Raw genomic sequence first — 13,085 nt, 5'->3', positions numbered from 1 at the left:
GTCTGTTAGCGCTATGAAAACTGTCCAAGCAACCGAAGTATCCGAAGACAGACACTGACCGTGAACCGCGGGTCCCAAAAGAAGTTTACCTTATGTCGTAAATAGAGGGACGTCTTTCTCCCGTTAGAAGTTGACAGTGCCACGTGCTCCGTAAGCTTCCCAGAATTACGACTGATAGTTAATAGTGTTTAATTCAGAGCTTCTTGTGCGTACAGAATGTACTGTACTTCTACAAAGAATACTCTCAATAAAGACTAAAGTAGTAGAGCCATCGCGATCGATCTAATTATTAAATGAACAAACGGTATAATGGATATTGGTTGTTATAACAATACGTATTTATCAGTGCTGCGCGAAATACGGCACGCGTGAGGTAGAGCTGAAAAGATTTTCGCTGTAACATAGTCGGCAGGCATATCCTATCTCACCGCTGGAATCCTCATATGTCTTTCATCGTGGCTTTCCAACACCTCGGAGGAGCCTCTCGGATCATTTTGCTCGATCTCTCTTCCTCTTTTCTTCTGAGAGCCCATGTCTCAAGCCACAGGCAATACGAGAAGGCAATCATATCCCATCCCACTGTCCCAGCTCGACCAAAATATCACTTCGACTACTTACCGAGAGTGGCCAAAACCAGGGCCGTGTTACCACGGTGTACCCTGTCCATGCTAACGCTTCTTCGAGTAGTATCTGGTTCGGGACATTCTTGCAATCGTATCTTCGTCTCGTTAGAAGCAGGATAGTGATTACGGTCTCGTAAAAATGTTATATTTGGTTCTATCGCGTCCCGATTTTGCCGAATCTTTAAAGACGTGTTCAAAATGGAAATATTTAAGTATCATTTTAATTTCATTAAGATGTCTTCACGGGTTGTAGCTCTAGTCGTCAGTTATAAATAAGGTCCTATGCAATTTTCCTGTAGGAGTACGATTCAGGAGATTTTTAGGAGAAACGAAATTTTTTGCCAGAAGTTTGCTGTTCCGACGGAGGAATAGCCGGATTATGTCAGTACCCATGAAATATCGATTAATCATATTTAACTCGTTAAATACCCGAGTTAGAAGAAAAATGCATATAATCTTCCTTGTAGAGGTCTACGACTTTTATTTAAAATATTTTTCGCTAACGTTAGTAAGCTGTTTTAGCCATTTATCGACTTTCTCGGTGCGATTACCACCGAGAAGAGCGATTACCGACTGTGTGTCGCTGTCCCGATTTCACAGGCACTGCCGCTGTTTAATAATGTCTCCTCGGTGGTTGTATCATCGTGCGTAGTGCGTTTGATAAATTCTGTGTTTGACCTGTACAATGTTCATAAAAACAGTTTCGAGGCAATTATAATTTTCATCAAAATTTGTCTGTGCCTAAAGATGGATATGAACTAGAGAACACGATCAGTGTTTAGAAGCAAAGCTCTTGGTTTTCAAAAATATAACCTTCTTCTATAAAGTAACTGTCAGCTGCTTCAACGTGTTTAAACCAATAGTTTTCAAACAGACATTTGTTACCTTTCTGTATTTTCTTTTACAGATAAAAAAAATGGATTCACCAGGGTTGCAAGCTCTGGAGGTAGCCAAGAACATGAAAGACTTGTCAGTGTTCAAGAAACCGACAGGAGTAGTTAAAAGACAAAGAAAAGTGCAACCAAAAATTTTAGATGAAGATACATATATTAAAAGAATGGGGGAAATCATTCAAAAAGACTTCTTTCCACATTTGGATAAGCTTCAGGCACAGAATCAGTATTTGGACGCATTGGAACAAAATGATGTGAAAAGAATGAGAGAGCTCTATGAGAAATATAGTTCTGGGAGACCGACGACAGAGAGACCAGCTAGTCCAGCTACTTTTGAAACACCTTTGAACAAAACTGAACAGGATGATGAACAATTCAATGCTTCGAAGTTAACAAAAGAATCATCGGTCAATGCGAGTATTAAGGATAAAGATAAATCAGAAATTACAACTGGCTTAGACGCATATTTAAGTACACATACGAGCGAAGATAATGCAAGTTTCGAAGAGATGATGGTAGAAACAGAGAAAAGACTTAAACTGAAGTTCGCTTGGCTTTACGAAGCTGAGGAGAATTCTAAATTAGCACTAACAAACGATGAATCCTCAGATAAATTAGCTATTGAAAATGGTAATAAGAAATCTAATCAATTAGATAGCTGGAGTTATAGAAACAAGAATTATATCATGTACGTTCCTGATGGAGTTGAACTAACACCTGACGAGAAAATAGATCTGGCTAAGAAGAAGCAAATAGTGGTGCATGAAAATACGAGACTTAGAACTAATCCGTTTAACGAGCAACAGAATAAAGAAACCATTAATGAACTAGCAAAGAGTCAATCGAAAGCCAATGATGGAAAGATCGGAGTTGATGGCAAGGAGATTGTACGAAACCCTACGCCAAGAGTGAACGGATTTAGTTTTGTAGCGACTCCAAGTCCAAGACCAGGAGAATGTGAGAGTCCTTTGATGACCTGGGGTCAGATAGAAGGTACACCGTTCAGATTAGACGGTGGAGATACACCTTTATTAAGATCGAATCAGGGGCCATCGTTTAGAATGGCAGAACCCCCCAAGAGAGAGCAACTCGCATTGCAGTTGGCAGAAAAAGCTGGTGAGAGACACAGGGATAGAAAGAACAAAGCACTGGAAGCAGCAAGGAAATCATTAGCAACGTAGGTATCTTTAAATCTCCTACATTTAAACGTTAGTCAGAAGAACTATCTTTCATTTTACCTCTTCTTTACAGGCCATCACCCAGATCGACCATAGATCGTCTCAGCACTATGTCCCCAGCCGCTAGAAGATTAGCTACGCAAAAACTTCGGATCGCGAGTACGCCTAGTCCACGAAGAATACAGTCTTTACGGACACCGTCGATAGGTATCAGAACACCTGGCACTCCACGAATAAATACACCGAAATCCGAAAGTCTTGGATCACAAGAAAATAGTACACGAAGCCAGGGCCCTGTTCTTACGGATAACTTACTTAATTTACCTCTTCAAAGGCAACGAGCGGCCGATTTTTTTAACAAGTAAAATGTACGCGAACTCGATGACTTGTATATAACTGTAAATATACATTACTGTATTGTTAAGGAAAATAAATATTTTATAATGAAATACTTATTTAAAAAAAGTCGAGTTCTCTTTTAATACCAAACGATACTGAATACCGTTCAAGTGACTTAAGGATGTATTGGCTATACAATCAATCCCAAAAGTTTATGCACTTTAGAAACGCATTTTTTAAAAAGAAATCAGACGTCGGAAGAACATTACTAATAATAAACAACAAAAAGAATTTTTTTGTTTTTCCGAAATTTTTCCAAGGGGTACCCCTTCAGATTTTGCGAAATTTTCGTTTTTGGCCAATAACTCCCAAACCGTTCGAGATACGGGAAAATTGCATCAGACCTTTTTTGTAGAGGACGACGAGATCTACAATTTCCATGTAAAAATATTTCACTAGCGTCAATAGTTAACGAGTTATTGACGAAAAACGAAAAAACAGGTTTTTGCAAATAACTCGTAAACTATTATTGCTAGCGAAAAGTTTTTACATGGAAATTATAGATCTCGTCGTCCTCTACAAGAAAGGTCCTATGCAATTTTCCCGTATCTCGAACGGTTTGGGAGTTATTGGCCAAAAACGAAAATTTTTTCCAAAAGTTCGCCGTTTCGACGCTGGGATGGTCGGATTTTGTCAACATCAATAAAATGCCATATAATCATATGTAACTCATTAAATATCGAAATTAGAAGAAGAATGCACTATTTTTAATTATAGGAAATGCGTTTTTCTAAGGTACATAAACTTTTGGGATTGTCTGTATAGCCAATACATCCTTAACTTCTTTCCAGTTATAAGAATGATTAAACACGGAAGTACCGATTCGCCAGATTATCACGTACAGAGATCGATATAAGCTTTCATTTACGTTTTCGAAAATATTTACACAAACACATGTACTATGTACAAAGAATGCGGTTCCTCAGCATCTTATAAATACAGGAAGTTCCTGAGATATCTTTAAAGATAACAGGAAATGAACGTACTACTGGATTGTGAAATTTACCTTTGAACTCGGTATTCTTTTCGTATATATAAGGCGGTTTGAACAAGGTACCAGACAGAAGTGGATGATCCTCATCGACATGAAATCCTCGACCCTGAGTACCCTTTTCGTGGTAGCGACAGCGTGTACGCTGATCGTTCAGATACAAAGCCAATGCGCTACGTGTGGCGGATTGGGGCAAGGTATATAATTAAAATAATATAATTTCTTTATTATAAAACTGTCTGTTAAACTCTGTTGTCTTCAGGTTCAAATCCTTGTAGCTGCACCGATGTCGTCGTGCAGGCTGCGAAACTACCAAAACCAATGTATTACGTATCGCCGCAGGAGATCAAAGATGCTGCGACTGCAAATACTATGATTGTATCAACCGATACATCATCGCAGCCTGATTATTCAAATTCGCAAAATACTGGCAGTGTCATAATCACTGATAATACTGAGCCTAGTGCTTACAGCAGTATCACGACGACTACGTACAAGAAAGGTTGCGGATGTCGCGGAAACAGTCAAAATGCGTATAGTGATTCAACTGTACAAAGTGAAAGTGCTTCCATTATATTAACTGATGGTGGTTCATCAGATTCTTCTTCTGGAATTGTATTAAATGATAGCGATTTCCTCGATTCGTCCGGATCGATCGTATTGAGCGACGGTGCCAGTCCTGGATCCTCTGGAGCGACTGTAACGTACGCGGCTGATGTATCTTACACTGACAATTTGGGAGACGCGCAAAACGTAGAAACCGTAGATGTTGAAGATACAATAACGACGACGACAAATTTTAATGGCAACATCGTACCCAAGTATTTATTATACTCAAAATAATTGGAGCTTTCTCAAAATTAGACGATATTTAAGTTTTTTGATTTACAGATTTTCACCGATCGGCGATCTGTGCTATCCTCTTCCCGTGGAACCACTTAGTGGGAAAATAATAGAACCGAAGATAAAGACCAAAGGACAGAAAGTCATAGTCACACCGGCTTATCCCGGGAAATACGTGTGCTGTCCCCGTTCGGTTCCCTATGAAATATGTATAAATACAGCAACCGGAGAAATGAAAACCCAAACGCTTGTGTCCGATTCATCCGATGCAAGTGCATCCAGTTCGATAGTGTATGGAGCAACTGGTAACAACGGAATAAGTGGATTATTCGGAGGATCGAGAACTGGTTCGTTCGGAAGTCTGAGCTCTGGGACGTTCGGGACATCGGAATCCGGAGCGTTTGGTGGATCCAATATTAATTCATATTCATCGTTTACTGGGGCAAATTCTGGGATGTATAATTTGCCTCTAGTGTTAAATTCTGCGAATGGACAGCAGCAATATGCGAAAATGACTATGAGCAGTACTTCCGCCGATTGCTTCGACGATATCGCAGGTTCGAAGACCGCGGAACGTACATTCAAATTGTTAACTAAATAATAAAGAAAAGAATAAAGAAAATTATATGTTTTCAGGTGAAACTTCGGTAGATTATTCGTCTGTATATCCAGCTCTACCGGCAGACGCTGTGTCTCTGACTCTCGCATACAAGAATCTCCGTGGCCCAAATGTGATATATAAAAAAGGGAAACAGTTTGTCCCTGAGGATAAATTATCTTTTGGTCACAGAACAGTGCCAGCCGACGTAAAGATCGAAAGCCGGATTCCCGATATAGCTGAGGAGAAACTAGTTACGGTCGATAAGCCTGTTGTCGAATTAAGATTGACACCACCAAGGACCATCGTCCTCGGGTCTTACGATGAACAGGAAGAAGCTAAGCTCGCGGAACTTGAAGCAATCGAACGCGAAACTCTAACGCAAGAAGACCAAATGGCGGATAGTCTTATCACCTACAAGTAAACTTAACAATTTCGATTATTCCTTAAGATTCATAGCGATGCGTTTATACACAACCGTTGCATTAATTATTTACAGGGAGTTGGGGTACGCTCCGGTAGGTGTAAATTATGCGCAACCCATGCGTTATAATCAAGGAATAATTAACGGAAGACTAGAAGACAGCGCAGAGGAACCGTGCGGTCCTCTAGGACCACCGTTACCCGGTTACGTTCCAGGCAGCGTGGTAGTTCAAGAAGACTTCGTCGATGGTGGTTTGAGTAGCTCCGTTATAGGAGATATTGACTCGACCCTCGAGATTCAAAGACCATGTGCATAATGAATTCACACATGTACAGAAACGTGAAAACAATAAAAAGAAAATTGTAATAAGAACTTGGTTTCTCTCATTCCTTTACCATAATTCCGATACTCCGATGATTCTAGACTTTCCCATTTCAAAATTACAAATTGTAATGCATGCGGGACTCCCGAAATGCAACATCTGCAGGTTTCAGGAAATCTGAATTTCCCTTTAAAATAACAGTTAGCAATATCTGTTGCACGTTACTGTGTCGAGATTTACGATGGTTCTTCGACTTCCGTGGTTTAACCGAACTTGTCAACACTTCGTGAAACACTCTCGAGAAGGGTGAACGGGGGGACCTCCTCTTGGCACCATATGGTATATATGCTACGATGATTCTCTCGAAGGGAGTGCAACATATAAAACGCATTGCTATTTAAAGCATTGTCGTAATTCTCTTGAATGACTCTTTCACTTTCCTCGGTTCTCTACCACAATATGTGTCACGAAACTCATTCTTCTCATCCACGGATTCTCCCGACTTCGTTCAGACTTGGTCTATTTCATTGTCGCAGCTTGAATGTTCATGTTCTACGAATCGAAGATTGATGAACCACATACCCGCAGATAAGAAATATTTCCATGACGATGTATCGAAGAGGCATGATGGAATGTACACGAGCATTTTTCATTTAGGAATACGTAATACGTTTTGATAATAACGCTTTTGCATATTGACTGACATAAACCGGCAATATTTAGAATTCTTAGCAAACGATATATACATATGTATGTGATTAATCTTCCTTTTTATAAGCATGCTGGATATATATGTTATAAGCTATATATCTTATAACTTCCGGGAATATGAATTTGAATACAAGTTAACGCGCTGTAGTCTGTTTCAAGCACGTACATGCTACAGTTACGAAATTCGAGCAAAGAATTCGTCGAGTTCCGCTCTTTTTTACTGATACACACTTTGAGGATTACACAATATGAATTTCCTCCGGACAAACAGGAAGAGAGATTATTTCCAGTGAAGGTATATTAACGCAGGTAGAATGGATACCAGTACAATCGTATTTGATCAAGTGAATTTTAAGATATTAACATGAATTTAATAGCGTGGATATCCGTTTATTCTATTGTCATTTTGGAAATTTATTGCCTCCCTATTGACGAAGGATGCAATTGCAACGGTGCTGAAATTGTGACATATGGCGAGCCTTGCGTTACGCTTCACAAATACCCTTTTCAAATCGAGGTAAATCAGTGATTCACTATAAAATCTGTTGTAACTTCACGATAAATGATTTTAGGGTCCTAAAGTAGTACAAGCGGAAGAAACTGTGCAAATCAATGTGCCTGCACCAATGCAGTTCATTAAAATAGTTCCAAACACTTACGTTGCAAATACTTATCAACCCCGTCGCGTTGAATATCCAATGACAGTAGAAACGCCGCGCGTTATTTCCAAATCAGCGGAAAATATAGTTATAGAGAATACTGGACATAAAAAAGTATACGAGTACACTGTCCAAGTTCCTTCTGCTGTTAATCCTCCACCGCCTTCAAGAAATTACAATTACGAGATCGAGGCTCCAGTCCCAACGAAAGAGTAAGCGCTTCGTACATTAATAGACTCTATATATTTCTAAATACAATTTTACTGTGTTTTCAGCGTCACGGTCGAATGTGAAACGAGAGAAACAATACCGCAACGACTGACAGGACTTGAATCTCGAATCGATCGAGTGCTGGTCCCCGCTTGCGAAGTTCCATCATTATCATCACCGTGCCAGTGTTAACTGTATTTCGCAACAATGTACATTGAGATGTAATAAAACTGATGAACATCGGTTTATAGAAATCCTCTTATTTTTTCCTTATTTTCATAAGCTGCAACTTGAAGTGCGTGTGCAATCGCCAAGAAACTAAAAACGTGCTCTTTCATTGTTCGTTCCAACGTATGTGTGCACGTAATCGGGCGAGTTAATCGGGAGCTATCTGAATTAGTAATCTGGAGCCCCAAAATTGCGCACGATGTGCGTGCTGTTTCGTAAAATATGATATCGATCCCGCGGGTATATGAAGCTGCGAGCGTCGGCAGAAGTCAACGAATGGATTTCGATCAAGTAAATCATGAAGAACCAGTATCCAACGATCTTCTTGTTCTGCGCAGTGCTGTGCATCGCCAGATTCACTGCCGGTGAAGAGAACACGATAATAACCGATGAAAGAGTAGAAAATACTGTGATTCAGCAGAACGTGGACGGAGAGGTACCAGTCAACTACTCTAAGTATCAATTATTTCTGTAATAGACGACGTTTACTAAAAATCGAGCGTTTTCAGAAAATCGCGGATATTTCGGCATCGTTGAGATGGCAATCGAAGGGTTTATCCGAGGTGCTTTCCGGTATACAATTCGGTAGTCCACCATTGAGTTTAACGGCAGTCGAGTCGTTGGAGAAGCATTCCTGTGAAGAAGAGGCTTCGACGTTCGGTCACGAGCATGTCTGCGAGGTCGCGGCCCATGAAATCTTTTGCGAGATGAGCAAGCTCATGGTCTACGTCTCGATGTCTACCCAGAACTTGGAGGTGAACGCAGGACCATTGTCGAACGCCACGGACGAAGCGGCATCGTACGTTCAGATGGTTTTCAACGGAGCTTTGCCTGAGATCATAGAAGTCAGCGGAGCTACCTTTGAGGACTTCATCAATAATCCAGAAAACGTGATCAATCTGGTCGATGCATTAAAGAGATCGGTCCCTACTTCTGGCATCATCAGAAGCGCGACTAGATTAGCAATCGCTATTAACAAGTTCGTCGAGCACGCTTATAATCTCCTCGTGTACATGGGTGTTCCTAATCTCGTTGACTTCTTCAGACAAGTTGCGCAGGGACTCGTGACTGTGCCAGGAGCGTTGTTGAACTTCCTTGTCGACAATGTGTTGTATCCTGTAGCGAACACGCTCATCGAAACGATTGCCTGGTGGCTAATGATACAAAATAACTTTCCGGGTTACTTTCGACAGTTGTTCTATAAGTATCTGACGGTTGTAGAGGAAATCATTGATATTACACGTGCTTCTTACAATGGATATTCGGCTTCCGGATTTTCTCAAATAATGGTCGACACAGTTTTATCAAAAAACTCATCGCTGGGGATGATGTCGATGATACAAAATTATTCAACGGCCAACCAATTAACAATGTCCACTGACACGGGATCTCCGTCACTGCAAAGTGGTCTATCAGAACTGATTACGGACGTCACAAAAAGTGCCACGGAAGATGCTCAACCTTGGCTGATTCCTGCAATTACTAAGTATAGCTTATCGTTACTTCGACCAGCAGCCTCAAATTCTAGGGTAATTGACGTTTCGATTTCGGATGTGAACATAGGTGATGACAACGTGGCCTCTGTAGAATCATCGCCAGTTTCATCCTCCGGAATAGCTGGAACTCTGGAAAACGATTTGACAAGCTATTCTTCGCCGTTGATCTCTTCCCCGTCTATATCTTCAGGAAATAATGTTGTTCAGTATTCCGCGATAAATGTACAATCAAAAGACAATACACTGTCGATCTCCGATCAAGCTTCTCTCGTACCACGACCCTCAGATTTTTCTAATATACGGTCTGAATCTTCTGTTTCATCTGCACAGATTTCGGAGTCTTCGTCGAATCTTTCGGTGAACGATGGAACGATCGCTGGATCTGATCAAATTTCTGGTGTAAATCCCATTGCTCCTTCAAAGATCTCGGCGTCTTCGTCTAGTCTTTCAATGACCGACGAAACGGTTGTCGCATCTGGTCAGTCGATTCCTCTTCCTTCAAAAATCTCGGAATCTTCGTCCAGTCTTCAAATAACGGATAAAACAGTCGTGGCATCCGGTCAGCCAAGTCCGATAAATTATCCTACTCCTCCTAAAATCTCGGAATCTGCATCAAGTCTTTCAATCACTGATCAAACTCTTGTCACGTCCAATCAGCCTAATCCTTTAATTTATCCCATTCCTTCTAAAATCTCGGAATCCTCGTCCAGTCTTTCTATGACTGATGAAACGATCGTCGCGTCCGATCAACCCGCTCCTGTAATATACCCTGCTCCTTCGAAGGTTTCGGCGTCTTCGTCCAGTCTTTCTATGACCGATGAAACTGTTGTCGCGTCTGGTCAGCCCAATCCTCTTCCTTCAAAAATCTCGGAATCTTCGTCCAGCCTTTCTATGACCGATGAAACGGTCGTCGCATCCGTTCAACCGAGTCCTATAAATTACCCTGTTCCTTCGAAGGTTTCAGCGTCTTCATCCAGTCTTTCTATGACCGATGAAACTGTTGTCGCGTCTGGTCAGCCCAATCCTCTTCCTTCGAAAATCTCTGAATCTTCGTCCAGCCTTTCTATGACCGATGAAACTGTTGTCGCGTCTGGTCAGCCCAATCCTCTTCCTTCGAAAATCTCTGAATCTTCGTCCAGCCTTTCGATGACCGATGAAACAGTCGTCGCTTCCGATCAAAGCTCTATCGTAAATTCCAACTCTTTGGATTCCTCGATCCCTTTAACTTCGGGTACAAACATCGTCTCTGAAAATCTGGAATCTTCCGCTACTATTGCCAAAACTGACAATTCTTTCTCGAGAATAATCAATTCATACTTGCCACGTGGAAATCCCAGAGGAGTATTTAATCTCGGCTCTTTGTCTTCGCTTTCTTCTTCCAGGATTAATACCCCTACTTGCGGGACATCAACTTTCTTATCTTCGTTATCGAATCTTAATAATTTCTTGAACAACATTGTATCGTCGCCTCTGTATATTCCGTTAAAAGAAATAGCATCGGCTTTGAATAATGTAATTCTGTCCCCCGGCGACGTGATCGTTATTTTCCTCAGGAATAATTTGGGACTGATCGGACGTATAGACGGTGGCATACAAATTTCCTTCAGGGTATACAGGCTGAGATCGACGGTCTCGACGAATAGTCAGGAAGGTGTAAATATTTGGCACATGCAATCAAGAGAATTTCCATCTTGCGAACGCAGAATCCGCTCGTTATTTCAGAATTATTAGTATCTTAAAAATGTAACCGTTTACTACATATATTCATATATTTATTACGACTAAGCTCTCTAGTTGTATCATACGTTGGAATAAAGATTATTTATTTATATGAAACGAATTTCTTAATTTGAGACTAAAGTTCGAGGTTAAAACAAATCCTTTTACGAAGGATCATCGGGTATTACGTAAAGCAATCTTCATTATAAATAAAAATGATGTGATGCGGCAGCGTAAAGTTTAACAAGTACAATGGCAAGTAGTAACAAGTAGAATGCGATGATTGCACAATTTCCGGGATACAAAGGCTCGCGGGAAAAAATGCAAATCATCTAGCTGTACGGAATAATTAGTTCCATCAAAAGTAGGCATTCGAGGGGGGAGGAATTCGGTTTAATTCAAGTATAAGACGAAGACGAGTCAGTGTAGGAGCGCGCGTTTATCCGACGACAAAGAAATTGAGAACTTCAAAGTATATACAGGGCTAAGTGGTTATTAGCTTGATCTTTGATCTTAATTCGTTTTATCGTGGTGGCATACTTTGTCCGAAGCTTCCGAAGCAGTTTGCTTTGGTCTCTCCAACAGGAATCGTCACAGAGCTAAACAACGATTCGAGCTACTATGTCCCGAATTCTTTTGTTCGCCTTTCTGTTCGCCTGCTTGGTGTACATACTGCAGGTAAATAGGTCATAATTGATTAAAACGAACGTGAATCTCATCAGTGAATTTCGTGACCGAAGATATATTTCCAATTTTCGTTATTATTTAGGCCAGCCCTGTGCCAGACGATGCACCGTCAACGTCTCCTCCATCAGTCGATCTGGATGATATAATGAGCAAAGCGAAGAAAGCGCTCGACAGTGCTTCAGATGCGATTTCGAAAGGGAATCTGGACATGGCCTTAGACAAGGCGAAGGAGTTGTTCGAAAACGCTGGCGAAAATATCAAGAAAGAAGTAGAGAAGATCGTAGACAAGTTGCGTGATTAATTATTATCTGTGTACGTCTACGATTTTTTACAATTGTAATTTGATCAATGTTCAGCAGTGTCTCGTTATCGCATTTCTTCTATCAATGTTATAATTACGAATTGTACTAAATCTGTTATTAACAGTTGTAAGTTTCTCGGAACCAACGTGGTTCAAAATAAAACTGAAAACAATATATATTTTATTGTATAAGTAAAAGAATTCATTTTTCCGATCCTCCTATTTTTTTTTCTGACGCACGAAGAAAATAGATCGCATTTAAAACTGAAAAAAGTATCTCATTTACATGGTTTATTGATTAACGCATGCAAAATCAATTCCGCATCTACTTATTTTAAACAAAGAAGAAAATGTTAAAATCGTATGAAAGTAAGCCAACGTAAAATGTATGTAGTATGAACGCACGTGTGGTAGAATCAGTGTGGTCACGGGTCAAGGTTTCTATTGACCGAGAACATACAGTACGCACAGATAACCAGCTGGCTCGTATGGACTTTGAAGAAACGATTTCGTAGCATCGACGGTGCACATGCATACGCATTGATCAACATATAGATCGATGGAAGATTTTTCCACGAGACCTTGCCCCCCGCACGCGATTTCCGGGTATCAATTATTTACAAATAAATATTAAACACGATTGAATAACTTGTTAAATATTCTTTTCTCAAGCCGGCTGACTCAGTAATTTCAGAATTTATTCATTAAATCGTATGCAACGTTTCCGGTACAAGAGAGGCGAATTGATAAAACTGTGAAGCTTATAATTTAGATATTTTCGGCTAATTTAATTCGCTCTGAAC

At 40.4% G+C, this 13,085-nt stretch overlaps 3 protein-coding genes across 3 annotated transcripts; all 3 read left to right on the top strand.

Annotated features, from left to right (window-relative positions):
* The first annotated feature begins 1,125 nt into the window (after nt 1-1,125).
* LOC108624407 (ess-2 splicing factor homolog) lies at nt 1,126-6,321 on the top strand. The gene is made up of 8 exons (XM_026813153.1): nt 1,126-1,449; nt 1,531-2,693; nt 2,768-3,057; nt 4,147-4,281; nt 4,329-4,905; nt 4,976-5,484; nt 5,564-5,945; nt 6,025-6,321. Exons 2-8 carry the CDS (start codon nt 1,540-1,542, stop codon nt 6,263-6,265), a joined length of 3,288 nt encoding a protein of 1,095 aa, XP_026668954.1. The 5' UTR covers nt 1,126-1,449; nt 1,531-1,539; the 3' UTR covers nt 6,266-6,321.
* A 175-nt stretch (nt 6,322-6,496) lies between these two features.
* On the top strand, nt 6,497-8,059 carry LOC113464259 (uncharacterized). The gene is made up of 3 exons (XM_026813151.1): nt 6,497-7,499; nt 7,555-7,853; nt 7,917-8,059. Exons 1-3 carry the CDS (start codon nt 7,347-7,349, stop codon nt 8,041-8,043), a joined length of 579 nt encoding a protein of 192 aa, XP_026668952.1. The 5' UTR covers nt 6,497-7,346; the 3' UTR covers nt 8,044-8,059.
* Nucleotides 8,060-8,353: 294 nt separating this feature from the next.
* Nucleotides 8,354-12,461, top strand: LOC113464258 (flocculation protein FLO11). The gene is made up of 3 exons (XM_026813141.1): nt 8,354-8,515; nt 8,589-11,972; nt 12,064-12,461. Exons 1-2 carry the CDS (start codon nt 8,378-8,380, stop codon nt 11,304-11,306), a joined length of 2,856 nt encoding a protein of 951 aa, XP_026668942.1. The 5' UTR covers nt 8,354-8,377; the 3' UTR covers nt 11,307-11,972; nt 12,064-12,461.
* The last annotated feature ends 624 nt before the right edge of the window (nt 12,462-13,085 follow it).

This window comes from Ceratina calcarata, unplaced genomic scaffold, assembly GCF_001652005.2.
Source record: "Ceratina calcarata isolate Rehan_Ccalc_2016 unplaced genomic scaffold, ASM165200v1 scaffold310.2, whole genome shotgun sequence".
Lineage (NCBI taxonomy): Eukaryota > Metazoa > Arthropoda > Insecta > Hymenoptera > Apidae > Ceratina > Ceratina calcarata.
The sequence above is the reverse complement of the archived record's forward strand: the minus strand, read 5'-3'. Positions and strand labels throughout refer to the sequence as shown.

Excerpts from the sequence above, each read along its gene's own strand:
- LOC108624407 (XM_026813153.1), top strand. The coding sequence starts at position 1,540 with ATGGATTCACCAGGGTTGCAAGCTCTGGAGGTAGCCAAGAACATGAAA. Across the intron at positions 4,282-4,328 it reads GTGTGGCGGATTGGGGCAAG|AAACTCTGTTGTCTTCAGGT; the intron begins GTATATAATTAA and ends AAACTGTCTGTT. Across the intron at positions 4,906-4,975 it reads AATGGCAACATCGTACCCAA|ATTTTCACCGATCGGCGATC; the intron begins GTATTTATTATA and ends TTTGATTTACAG.
- LOC113464259 (XM_026813151.1), top strand. The coding sequence starts at position 7,347 with ATGAATTTAATAGCGTGGATATCCGTTTATTCTATTGTCATTTTGGAA. Across the intron at positions 7,500-7,554 it reads AATACCCTTTTCAAATCGAG|GGTCCTAAAGTAGTACAAGC; the intron begins GTAAATCAGTGA and ends AAATGATTTTAG. Across the intron at positions 7,854-7,916 it reads GCTCCAGTCCCAACGAAAGA|CGTCACGGTCGAATGTGAAA; the intron begins GTAAGCGCTTCG and ends CTGTGTTTTCAG.
- LOC113464258 (XM_026813141.1), top strand. The coding sequence starts at position 8,378 with ATGAAGAACCAGTATCCAACGATCTTCTTGTTCTGCGCAGTGCTGTGC. Across the intron at positions 8,516-8,588 it reads AGCAGAACGTGGACGGAGAG|AAAATCGCGGATATTTCGGC; the intron begins GTACCAGTCAAC and ends GAGCGTTTTCAG.